The following is a 13,742-nucleotide window of genomic DNA, read 5'->3' as shown; positions in this document are numbered from 1 at the left end:
AACAGCTTCTCTGTATAAGGATTTTTTTTTCAAAATAACTGGTTTATTACAATTTACCTTTACTGAAATATCGCTAATTCTGCTCTTACTGTATGTCTTATGGAATAGAGTGTCCAGTTTTTGGCACCTCAGTCAGTCTTCGGGGATGATAGAAGAGAGAGCTATTAAACTAGTATTAGAATAAGAGGTTTAAAACATTGAGAGGATTTTTCTGCTCATTAACTCTCAATACAGCAGACAACAGTACTAAAGATTTAATTAATTTGATCAAAAGCACTACTTCTTTTGAAAAAGTATTGAGAAATAATCAGTGTACACTTGTAAAACTGTAAGGTAGCCGAAGACTCAGCTCAAATTGAAAAGAGCACAAGAATCAGAATGGAACTGGAAAGGAAGCAACTTTATAGCCGGTTGTTATGATCAAGTCCACAATGTGAAAGGATGGTGGCAGCAAACTCTGGTTATTTCTGAAAGTGAATTTATTATGGAAAGTTAAAGGAGGAAAGGACATGAATGGCCCCTTCTACTGTTCTTCAGCAGTCCTGTAGGATCAAGGATGATGTGTTTCCATTCTATTTTGTTGTTTCTGATAGATGAAGCCAGTATAGGAACCACAGTCCCTCACAAATTGTACAGGAGGTGCCTGGTGAAGCAGGTGGGTGGGTTATTTGTGAAGTAGTGAACATCACTTTTGTACTTGGTACTACGACTAGTCTGACTACATGAAAGCAAAGTCAAATTTTCACAATAAAATAGTTATTAATTTTCAATTAATAAATAAGGATTTTTAAAGGAGGGAAAGAGAAAACCATAATGTATTATTTGTGAAACAGAATAACATCTCTCTCTCTAAACTGGTACATGCTAACATTTACCTTCCTGTCATTCCTCGATACAAAACACATACATGTTCAATATGGGAACACAGACAGCCAAATGAAAGTTTGCTGCAAACCATAAACAATTTGCACCAAAAGTATCTTTCTAAACCATGCTAAAAATAAATTGTGTGAATAACTGTAAACAAAGACTATCTAGCTAGGAGGTTGGATTAGGCACACTTAGGACAATTAACAAATTGCAAGTGTACTCATGCAAGTATCATGCCAAATTAATTCAATCCATCATTTCTCTAGTTTTAAGTACGAATATAAAGTTACCTGAATGTTATCTCTGCTCCACATATGTGGTGTTTTATTGGCTAACAGCTTTAGGTCCTGAATAGAAAGCCTCTTTACAGCTTTTCTAGGGTCTTCTTTCAAATACTGCAGCAAAAGCTGAATCTTTTCCAACAATGGTGATTAGAAAAAAAAACAAATTAGTTACAGTTTGACAAATTTGCAATGCTAAACCACTATAAAAGAGTTCATTAAAATAAATTCCAAGAAAAGTTTTCATATAACTCTTTCACCAATGCTTTTCATTGCCTACAACAAAATTCGCAAAATATTTTAAAACAAAAAGTACTGGAAATGTGGATCAAATAAAATCCGAGATGCAAAAATAGCCAAAAGTCAGCATTTCAGGTTGATGTTCTTTCATCATACCTTTAAATTTTACAAGTACTTTTATTCACATTTTTGGAATAGATTAGGCTTCTCAATTTCCTGCTGTGTTCTGCAGACTTTTAAATTTGAACTCCCTGCTTTCCTTATTGATCAGTCTTCTCCATTACTTGCTTCAATTGTAGAATAGGCTGTGGTACCACAGGTAGAATGGTCCAAACACATTTTTCAATATACCGGTAGTTATTATAAACATCTTTTAAGCCAAATCTCATGCATATTATAGGGTGAGAAATACCCTCTCATATTCAATGCCATAAACATGAATAATTCATGTTCCATTTACACAGGATTCATTTTTCTTTGTAGATGGACAGAAATACCAGTTTATCTCTTGTGATTATCCAGCATTAACTTCACAGAGTATTAGCCAGATTACATACAGTGTATATTGAATTTAAATAGCACAGTGAATTGCACTGGTGGTTTTTTATTCTATGAAATCTTAAAGGAGAACTCTTACCTGCTTTGGGATATCAACCAGTGACGAAGCAGCTAGCTGTGTAAAAGTATGCAGGGTAACTATTACCATCTTGGTGGAAGGGTACAATGCCACTAGCTGCTGTAGGAGCACACGGGTGCTGGATGCAAGAGTGGCATCATGATGCATATGCTGTAGAATTGGAATTAGCTTTAACTTCAGATCCACAGGTGTGGCCAAACCTGGAAGGTTTAAAATAAATTTAAATTATTCACTCCTCCTCAAATGCAGCAAACTCAAAATATTTCTGATTAAACAGCAACTAGAGGATCCCAGCATCTGAAAACCAAACTTTAAAGTATATCTATACTTTAAATGGTCGGCTGGTGGCCCAGTGACATCAGCGCTGGACTCCGGAACGGACGTTACTGGGTTTGAATCCAGTTAGGCCGTACGCAAGTACACTTCCCATCCGTGCCGGGTTGAGTATTGAGCTCGGAACTTGATCTCATAAAATAAAGAAAAACTGCGAAATGTCTCTGTGAAGAGTGGCGTGCCACACAGTCTTTTGTTCCGCACCTTGTAAGGCATGAAAATGCCCGACGCTGGCCTCTCAGGCCTGAGTCGACATCATCATCATCATATTATGAAATGTCACCATACACTACACTGAGGTTCATTTTCTTATGGTCATTCAGTTAATACAAAGAAACACAATAGAATCAATGAAAAAACACACACAAGACGGACAAACAGCCAATACACAAAATACAACAAACTGTGCAAATACAAAAAAAACACACAAATAATAATAACTAAGCAATAAATATCAAGAACATGAAGAGTTCTTGAAAGTGAGGCCATAGGTTGTGGGAATAGTTCAGCGATGGGGTGATTGAAGTTATCCCCTCTGGTTCAAAAGCCTGATGGCGGACAGGTAATAACTGTTCCTAAATCTGGTGGTGTGGCTTGTGAAGCTCCTGTACCTCATTCCTGATGGCAGCAGGAAGAAGAGAGCATGACTTGGATGGTGGGGGTCCTTGACGGATTCTGCTTTCCTGCGACAGCATGGTAAATCTGCTGAATGGTGGGGAGGGCATTACCTGTGATTGACTGAGCGGTATCCACTACTTTTTGTAGGCTTTTCTGTTCAAGGGTATTGGTGTTTCCACACCAGGCTGTGATGCTTCCAGTCAGTAAACTCTCCACCGCACAGCTATATAAATTTGTCAAAGTTTTAGATGTCAGACTGAAGCTTTGTAGACTTCTAAGAAAGTAATGGCACATACATGCTGGACTCAGGACAAATCCTCTGAAATAATAACGCCGAGGAAATTAAAGTTGCTGACCCTCTCCGCCTCTGATTCCCTGATGACGACTCCCTCCTGAAGTCAGCTCCCCTATCTTGTGGACATTGCTGTTTTGACACCACTCAGCTAGATTTTCAATAGCCCTCCTATATGCTAATTCATCACCACCTTTGATACCGCCAACGACAGTGGTGTTGTCAGCAAACTTAAATACGGCATTGGAACTGTGCTTAGCCTCACAGTCATAATTATAAAGTGAGTAGAGCAGGGGGCTTGGCTGGCAAAATATCACACTTCGGATGCAAATAACGTAGAGGTTCACTAGAGCAAAATTCTGGATCAGAAAGGGACCACAGCAACTAGACTGCCACATAGATCAATGCATACCTGTTCATCTTCAAACTTTAGAGGCAGAATCTGAGAACGTCAAAAGCAAAAGAGTCTTCTTCATTCACATTCACTACAGAAACACAGACTAGCCTGATAGTTTGCTTCCCCCAGACCACAAATGCACATGAAAATATGCTAACGTTAATCCAAAAAACTGGATTCCCAGTTTACTTCCATAATGAATTAACCTACATGGGCTCTGCCAATACTCAGGCAACATTAGGCACTCTTCCACCCCACACAATTCACCAAACTCCAAGTGAAGAAAGTTCTCCCTATCACAGATCTAAATGGCCTGACCCCTATTCCGAGACTGTCCCTTTGTTCTGGGTTCTTTACCCATTGAAACATCCAGCCTACCGAGCACCATTATAATTTTATAAGTTTCAATTAGACTGCCTCTCATTCTTTTAAATGGGAATGCAGGCTTCGTTTAATCAGTCACTCCTCATCATAGCCAATATCCTCAAACCACTTCTTCTACTTTGCCAATACTTCAGTGCCATACAGGCATAAATGATCTCCAAGACTATTTAATAAAACAGCTGTTTTGTACAAAATAATACCACAGAAACAGCAATCAGAAACCTAATTAATCTATTTTTGGTGCTATTCAGTTTGCTTTTCCCTCTCCTATTAATACACAACTGATCAAACATACGGTAATTCATCCTTCTCTTTAAGAGGTTCAAAGGTCATGGATGACCTTGGAATAAATTGAACTTATCAATGCTGTTGCAGGTTTATTTTTCCACTCTGAATACATTAATGTCAGACTACTTTATGCTTGCATCACCTTTAAACTAACAAGGGGTATTTTTTAGATAGAAGTCCTTTGAATCAGAAAAAAATTACTGATGTTTGATCAAGTACCAAGATGGATAACAAGTGAGGTATAGGTATACAATCAAGTAACAGCTTACCTCTTTGCAGTTACCTACATGATCAGTTAGAAAGCTGCCAACTGATCCTGTTCATCTTTATGAAGTGGGATGAGTCTAAAAGATCTGCACTTGGGTCATAAACAAATAATATTCTCTAACTGTAATACAAAGCATAGCAATGAAACAATGTACTTCCAAGGGATGCTGATTAACCAAAACCCAGCAATTCTAGTCACATGTAAAACCACAATTATAGAAATTTCTGGCCACAGTGTTGCCTCAGAGACCACAAGTATCAAATTGATCCCAAACTTGCTCATACATCTCCAGAGTTCAGCCAGAAAAAAAATCTGAAAACATCCCTGAACAACATAAGCTATAGAAGAAAAACTGAAATATCACCGTTTTTCACCAGCATTTGCACCATTTTGTTTTCAAATGATACTCAGGGAAGACATTCTGCAGTGTTCTAACATTGACAATGCTTACAGAACTCTACAAATTGAAGCTTTAGAACAAGACACTGGATGATTCAAACCTTTGTCACCCTGCAGAAATTATCTATCTGAATTGTTAATCACATATACACAAAGCACCAATTCCACATGAAGCTTTAAGGCAGTGTTCAAAATTACTTGACATTTTCTTGATGAACCTACATCTTATTGGTGTGCAATTAATAGACAAGATGCATTAAAATGAATAGCAAAGTACTGAAAATGTTTCATTAAAACACAGAACAGCAGTTGCCCTTCAGCCTATGAAGCCAACCTATGTGCCAACCTTTGAAGCTTCTGAGATCAATCTAAGCCTTCCTTCACCCATAGCCCCCAATTTCTCTATCATCTATGTGCCTATATAGGAGTTTCTTAAACATCCCTAATATATCTGCCTCTATCACCACCCCTGACGCGTGTTCCATGCACCAAACACTCTGTGTAAAACACCTATCTCTGACTTCTCTGCTACGCACTCCTCTAATCACCTTAAAATTAAGCCCTTTCGTATTAGTCATTTCAGTCATTGGAAAAATTCACTGGCTGACTGTACCTTTAATCATCTTATATACCTCAAACAAGTCACCCATTATCTTCCTTTGCTCCAAAGGGAAAAGCCCTAGCTTGCTCAACCTATCCACATAAGACATGCTCTCTAATACAGGCAGCATTCAGAACTATACATAATATTCCAAGTTATCATTATCCTGATACTGCCTCAATTCCTGAAGATGTAGGAAGCTTTTTTTCTAATTAACTTATAATTAAGGAGAGCAAAAGAGCAAATTCAAGATGCTTCAATACCAAAAGGTCATATTAGCAGGAATATTCATAATGAAAATTTTATCTTTTTCAAATACCTTCTGCAATAATATTTTGTCAGCAAAGTTATACAAACCAAGGATCAACCTTAAGGAATATCTATTCACAGTCGTGGTTACCTGGATGAGCCTGTACCACATGGTTTCAATTGTCCTTTCCTCAGGTGGAACCAGTAAGCTAATGAAGTGTGAAGTAACTGAAGTGTACTCAATGGCAAATAATTACCATTAACATTGTTCAGCACAACTTTTCAAAAAATTAAAGCATTTTCAAGAATATACTTTGCTAAATGAAACCAACATTAAAATGTTTTCCTAATGTTTGTTCCCAAACAATGTCAAATACATTAAACTTGCTTTAAAGTATTGTACCAAATGGAGGGACATCTATGAGAAAACCGTAAGATCTTAAGACACATGGCCTAATTCTGCTCCTTTGGCCCCATCGAGTCTGCTCTGCCATTACATCATTGCTGATGTATTACCCCTTCAAACCCATTCTCCTGCCTTTTCTCCGTAGTTTTTGACACCCTCACTAATCAAAAACCTATCAACCTCTGCTTTAAATATACTCAGTGACTTGGCCTCTACAGCTATCTGTGGGATGGATTCCATAGTTCACCACCCTGTGGCTAAAGTTGTTCCTCCTCTATCACTTTTCGAAATAGATGTCCTTCTATTCTAAGCCTTTGCCCGCTGGTCCTAGACTCAACCACTATAGGGAACATCTTCTCCATATTTACTCTATCTAGGCCTTTCAAAATTCAATATGTTTCAATGGAATCCCCCCTCATTCTTCACAACTCCAGCGAGTAAGGCCTAGAGCATCTAAAAGCTCAATTAAAGATGATAAATACTCTGAAAAACGATTTTTGTAAAATCTTACCTTCAATCATCTCACCAATTTTATTACAAATTCCAGAAGCAAAATCCCTAATACAGAAAAGCAAACAAAAAGTTACAAGTATAAAAAATTTATAAATCACACAAATTTAAATTCACATTGCAAAATTTTGAAAAAAGTGAAATTAATTTAAATCCTTCTTAAATGTTACTTTTTAAAATAAGTTTTTCATATGCCTGCAAGATCAATTTGTTGTTATTTTCAACAAAATCGACAATTACCACGCATCTCTTTCTAAAAGAGAGAGGCAATTGTTCTGCTTTATAGCAACTGTAAATGCCACACTCAAGATGTACTCACTTGGACTGAGCAGAAAAATGAGCAGCAGCAAATATGGCAGCTTCTACTTCAATATTATCATGCGAATCTAAACTTTGCCGAATACTGTGATGTGCATTTTTTCTGTCAGGTATAATAGAAGCCATACTTCCCAGCATTCTGCAAAAGGAAACAATCTCGTAAATTGTATCTTCACTGACTAGATAACGATGATTGACAATAATACGTGTTCATACGTAAAAGCAAATAGCAGACGCTGTGTATGTTAATAAACTAGGAATTTATAATAAAAACTGAATTAAATTCAAATCAGATTGAACATGAAAATGAAAGCTCCATTAAAACTTCATGCCAGGGATGACTTAACTAGCAAATATCAAATGGTGCAGATGACATTTACTGTCATTACAGACTTGCTAGGCACACACGGAAAAAAATTAAATCTTTAAAAATCTATTTTATTCTGTTTGATGCCAATATTTTCATTACATTAATGCCTGTTGGTAGAAGTTTATTTAGAATTAATTCACAGTTATTAACTGGAAATCCAATGATCTAAGGAAAGTTATATTATTCCTCCTTAGTGCATATCAAAATAAAATGTAAGTTCAAAGACAAAATGTTGCCCACTCAGAACGTGGTGATAGTCTGGACATGTGCATGATAATGAAGAAAGTTTTCCTTCTCGCAGACCTATTGTCTCTGTTTTCCTAAATTATGCATCTGGGTTGAAGGTCGTAATGGATAAGAGGATGCAGCTGGTACCACTAAGGCAGGGGGTCACCAACTTTTTTTATGCCAGGGACCCCTATCATTAACTGAGGGGTCTGTAGACCTGATTGGGAAACCCTGTACTAAGGGATGGAAAAGTACTGGGTGATAATTATGTTATAGTTTTGAAGGAATTGTAAAGGGTATTAAAAAGGGGCACTTTCTTTGTGCAAGGAGGTATTGTCCCTTAGGCTCGATATGATTAGTGTGAGTGCTAAGAGTTGGAGAAAATAGGGCAAGTTTTGTCTTAGGCTAGGTCACAATGAATGTTAAAATAATTTTTGTCACAAATGACCAGTGTTTCATATCTCTCTTGAAACATAACGTGCTCAACATTAATATAAATTACAGAGAAGTCAGTGTGACTATAATATGGTTACTTAATGTCTTGTGCAACACACACAGTGCTGGAGGAACTCAGCAGTTTGCTCTTTTCCTAGATGCTGCCTGGCCTGCTGAGTTTCTCCAGCATTTTGTGTGTGTTGCTCGGATTTCCACCATCTGCAGATTTTCTCTTGTTTGTGACTTAATGTCTCATGTTAGTTTGACAGGCTTTTTTTGACTAATTATCCAGAAATTCATACCAAATCTGCTGTATGTGCTACAAAGGCTCAACTTGCGCCCTAAACACCAGCAGTGAAACAAGCAGTAACTACACTACTACTAAAGGCTGAGCTTCACTGAAATTCTGCTTACCTTAGAGTGATGGCTCTGGCCACTGGATCATTGCTATGGATAACTGAGAAGACCCTTTTCACAAACTCATCAACATTCAAGATTTTCTCTAAGTGCTTTTCACTCTGCTGAGTCACCTTCAGTACACACAATCTCAGAAAGTTGTTTCTAAGGATAGAAAGTGGCCAAATTAATAATTTTTTCTCCTAACTTAAAACATTAAAAAGAGTGCTAAGCATTAACCTTTCAGGCGATTACAATACTTGCCCAACTCTGAAGATGTCCGCAAGTTTTAAAAAAGCAGAATTGATAAGAATTGGAAATGGGTACTTCTGGAACAGCCGAGGGAAGCGAACAACAGCCTCACACTGCTCACCGAGTTTTCCTGACCTCAGCCCTTAAGAGAAAGGATACAAAACATTACATTGCAACATTATTTTTCTACTTTACATTTTAACCTTAATGTGAGGTTGGAATCTAATCTTCTTTGTATTGTGTTGCTTATGCACAGACTTCAGGATCATTCTTAACAATCCTAATAGGCAGCATTGTGGTGCTGCAGATAGTGCAGTTGTTTCATGGTCCCAGTGAGCTGGGCTTGATTCTGACCCTTGGATTGTCAGTGTGGTGCTTGCTCATTTGTACTGTTTCTTCCACATAACAAAGACGTGTTGGTTGCTAGGTTAATCTGCCAATATTGGTGAGTGCTAGGGAAATCACATTAATGTGATTGTTCTAGAGTCAATGGAGTCAAAGGACTCCTACTGAATGAGATCAAAATGTCACATTGATCGTGACTAACATCAAACATAGGAGCGGAGTAAGGCCATTTGGCCCATCAACTGCCGTTCCGTCATGGCTGATTTATTATCCCTTTCAATCCTATTCTCCTGCCCTTCTCCCTGTAACATTTGACACCCAGATTAATTGAGAACCTATCAATCTTTGCCTTAAATATACCTGATGACTTGGCCTGCACAGCCAGCTGTGTCAATGAATTCCACAGATTCTCCACACGCTGGTTCAATAATTTTTTCCTTAAATCTGTTCTAAATGGATATCCCTCTAGTCTGAGGCCATGTCCTCTTGTTCTAGACTCTTAACTCCAGGAAACATCCCTTCCATATCCATTCGATCTATGCCTTTCAACATTCAATAGGTTTCAATGAGATTCTCCCCCACCCCACCCCGTCAATTTTTCTAAACTCCAAAGAGTGCAGGCCCAGAGCCATCAAACACTCATCATTCGTTAACCCTTTCATTCCTAGGATAACTCTCGTGAACATTCTCAGGACACTTTCCAATGCCAACACATATTTTCTGAGATAAAGGGCCCAAAACTGCTCATAAGTACACCAAGGGCGGTCTGGCCAATAGCTTATAAAGCCTCAGCATTACAGCCTAGCTTTTGTGAATCCTGCACGAGGACTCGCAAGTCCCTTTGCACCTCTCATTTTTAAATGTTCTTCCCATTTAAAAAATAGTTCATGCCTTTATTCCTTCTATCAAAATGCATGAACATGCACTTGCCTACACTATATTCCATCTGCTACTTTACACATTATCCCTTCTAAGTCCTTCTGCAGACACCCTGCTTCCTCAACGCTAACTACCCCTCCACGTATCTTCGTATTATCTGCAAACTTGGCCACAAAGCCATCAATTCCTTTATTCAAATCATTGACATACAATGTGAATAGAGGTGGTCCCAACACCGACCCCTGTGGAACACCACTAGTCACTGGCATGGCACCATGGCTTCTGTTTGAAAACATTATTAACCCATGCCCCTGGTTGCTAATTCCGGGCATTATTCTTCAAAAAAAGTCCAAATCTATTGCTTCAATCTAACTTGTTCAATATATTTGATTACGTTACAATGTACATTTGGTATACAATTTCAACAATAAATCTCCACTGCTTTAAAATAATGCAGCATGTATTAAACTGTAATTTTAATATGAAAGTTACTCAGATGGCAAATGCTGCACCAAAGACAAATATTCTGCATGGAGGTCAGTCACCAGTGGTGTGCCTCAGGGATCTGGTCTGGCACCCTTCTCTTCGTGAATTTTACAAATGACCTGGATGAAGAAGTGGAGGGATGTGTTAGTAAATTTGCTGATGACAGAAAGGTTGGAGGTGTTGTGATAGTGTGGATAGGTTACAGCGGGATGTTGATAGGATGATAAAACTGGGCTGAAAAGTGGCAGATGGAGTTCAACCCAGATAAGTGTGAAGTGGTTCATTCTGCTAGGTCAAATATGATGGCAGAATATAGTATCAATGGTAAGACTCCTGGCTGTGTGGAGAATCTTGGGGTCCAAGTCCACAGGACACTCAAAGCTGCTGCGCAGGTTGACTCTGTGGTTAAGAAGGCACACGGTGCATTAGCCTTCATCAATCATGGGATTGAGTTTGGGAGCTGAGAGGTAATGTTGCAGCTATATAGGACCCTGGTCAGATGCCACTCAGTTCTGGTCGTTTCACTATAGGAAGGATGTGGAAACCATAGAAAGGATGCAGAGATTTACAAGGATGTTGCCTGTGTTATGTGTGATGAGAAAACCATGGGGAGACTATGCTGCTAACGAGAGAGAGAGAGAGAGAGAGAGATAAAGAGGGGGAGAGGCGCCATGCGGCACATGCTGATAATGAGAGAGACACAAGGATTTAAAATTATGGCTTCTTCGCTGATTGTTGACTTTACTTCCAAGGACCGGAATGGCCTGTTTCCGTGCTGTGATTGTTATACGTGATTGTTATATGGGACTTTTGCCACTTTGCCTGCTTGTGTGAATCCTTGCTGACACAGCAGAGTGATGCCAGGTGCCTGCTGAGACAGCAGGGAGTGGCCCACTTTGATGGACATGCACATGGTCAGTTGATGGATGGCTGGTACCCCGGCAGGGGAGATAAAAGACGAGTCTGCTGAGACACTGGCAGACACGCCACTGGACACTGAACGAGTGTTGTGCACCCACAGGAAGGTGGGGGCTTGGAGGAGCAATTCGGGGGAAATCGGTCCAAAGCTCAGTGTGTGAAGGCAGGCCGGTGGGGGCTTGTGTGTGTGTGTCCACCCACGCCTGGGTGATGAGCCCACCACTGAAGAACAGTCTGGCTTGGAACAGAGGGGTCATAATCGGTGACCACAATGGTACAACGGAACAAGAAGACAACGGAAGGTTTGCCTGCTGCAGCTGCTCATCTCTCGCTCGCTCACTCACTCTCTCTCTCTCTCTCTCCAACAGCACAACAGCAACTACCTCAACCCAAACTGAACTGAACTCTGCATTACCTTAAGATTATTCATTTACCCCTAGACTACGATAGAGCTTGGTTTTGATTCTTATTCCTACATTTCTGTATTTATCATTGCTAACCTGTTTTATATGGATATTTGCATTTTTGATACTGTATTACTTAGTTCACTAATAAACACCTTTTAGTTACAATACCACCAGACTCCAATGTATCATTCCATTTCTGCTGGTTTGGTAACCCAGTCACGGGGTACATGACACCTGGATTGGGGAGCATGCCTTATGAGAATACATTGAGTGAACTCGGCCTTTCTCCTTGGAGCAACAGAGGATATGAGGTGACCTGATAGAGGTGTACAATATGATGAGAGGCATTGATCATGTGGATAGTCAAAGGCTTTTTCACAGGCCTGAAATGGCTAGCACGAGAGGGCATAGTTTTAAGGTGTTTGGAAGTAGGTACAGAAGATGTCAGGGGTAAGTTTTTTTTTTTTACGCAGAGAGTGGTGAGTGCGTGAAATGGGCTGCCGGTGACCATGGTGGAGGCGGATATGATAGAGTCTTTTAAGAGACTCCTGGACAGGTAAATGGAGCTCAGAAAAAGAGGGCTATGGGTAACCCTAGGTAATTTCTCAGGTAAGGACATGTTCGGCATAGCTTTGTGGGCCAAAGGGCCTGTATTCTGCCGTAGGTTTTCTATGTTTCTATGTATGCTGCAATATCCCATCCCTATACAATGGCTGAATATAGTGCATCCCCGCTGCCTGCACTGGGGAAAGCTGATCACAACCTGGTTTTGTTACAGTCAAGATATAAATCAATTGTGATGAGGCATCCCACTACCACACGCTCTTTCAGGAAGTGGACTCCTGAAGCTGAACAGGCCCTGAGAGACTGCTTCGGTACTACTAACTGGGATGTACTGCAAGGGGGGCTCTGTGGGGGCGTTGAGGAGGTCACTGAATGCACAACGGACTATATTAACTTTTGTGTGGATGCCGTTGTCCCTGTTAGAACTGTTCGCTGCTATCCCAATAATAAGCCCTGGATCACTAGTCACATCAAAGGCCTCCTAAACCAGAAGAAGAGGGCCTTTAAAGATGGTGATCGGTTGGAGCTTAAAAGAGTTCAGAAGGAACTCAGAGTACAGATAAGGGGGGCAAAGGAGCAGTATAGGAGGAAGTTAGAACAAAAGCTGCAGGAAAAAAGCATGAAGGAGGTGTGGGATGGGATGAAGATCATCACCGGATGTGGTGCAAAGCGGGGGGCAAACATAAGTGGAGATGTGGAGAAAGCGAACCAGCTGAACAACTTCTTCAATAGGTTCGACAGCACAATCTCACCCTCACTGCAGAACTCCACACCAGGCTTACTTCCCTCACAGGAAAATATCCACTCACAGGAGACCTGGCCCACGCCCAGGTTTACAGCTGCACAGGTGGAAGGTCAACTGAGGAAGATCTGTACCAGCAAGGCGGCTGGACCGGATGGAGTTTCCCCACGATTACTGAGGGCCTGTGCGACTGAACTGGGAGAACCACTACAGCGCATCTTCAACATGAGTCTAGATCAGAGAAGAGTACCCAGACAGTGGAAAACATCTTGTATTGTCCCGGTACCGAAGAAACCACAACCAAAGGAGTTGAATGACTTCAGACCTGTTGCCTTGACGTCGCACGTGATGAAGACCATGGAGCGGCTGATAATACAGAATCTGAGGCCACAAACCAGGCACGCCCGGGATCCGCTTCAGTTTGCGTATAAGGAGAAGGTGGGAGTGGAGGATGCTATCACGTATTTGCTGCACAAATCACTCTCTCACCTAGATGGGGTCAGTTGTGCTGTGAGGATTACATTCCTTGACTTCTCTAGTGCCTTTAACACCATCCAGCCCAAGATCTTAAAGCACAAACTAACGGAGATGGGAGTAGACTCTCACATGGTGGATTGGATAGTGGACTA

General features: G+C 40.2%; 1 protein-coding gene across 1 annotated transcript in view; it reads right to left on the bottom strand.

Annotated features, from left to right (window-relative positions):
* Window positions 1-13,742, bottom strand: part of ints7 (integrator complex subunit 7) — a 65,730-nt gene that overhangs the window by 43,814 nt on the left and 8,174 nt on the right. Inside the window, exons 2-7 of the mRNA XM_073050888.1 lie at window positions 8,785-8,914; window positions 8,539-8,685; window positions 7,093-7,230; window positions 6,775-6,821; window positions 2,029-2,228; window positions 1,161-1,283 (exon numbers count right to left, since the gene is read on the bottom strand). Of these exons, the coding sequence (XP_072906989.1) occupies window positions 1,161-1,283; window positions 2,029-2,228; window positions 6,775-6,821; window positions 7,093-7,230; window positions 8,539-8,685; window positions 8,785-8,914 (785 nt within the window). The remainder of the gene's footprint in view (window positions 1-1,160; window positions 1,284-2,028; window positions 2,229-6,774; window positions 6,822-7,092; window positions 7,231-8,538; window positions 8,686-8,784; window positions 8,915-13,742) is intronic.

The sequence above is a fragment of the Hemitrygon akajei genome, chromosome 7 (genome assembly GCF_048418815.1).
Source record: "Hemitrygon akajei chromosome 7, sHemAka1.3, whole genome shotgun sequence".
NCBI classification, from domain to species: Eukaryota; Metazoa; Chordata; class Chondrichthyes; order Myliobatiformes; family Dasyatidae; genus Hemitrygon; species Hemitrygon akajei.
The sequence above is the reverse complement of the archived record's forward strand: the minus strand, read 5'-3'. Positions and strand labels throughout refer to the sequence as shown.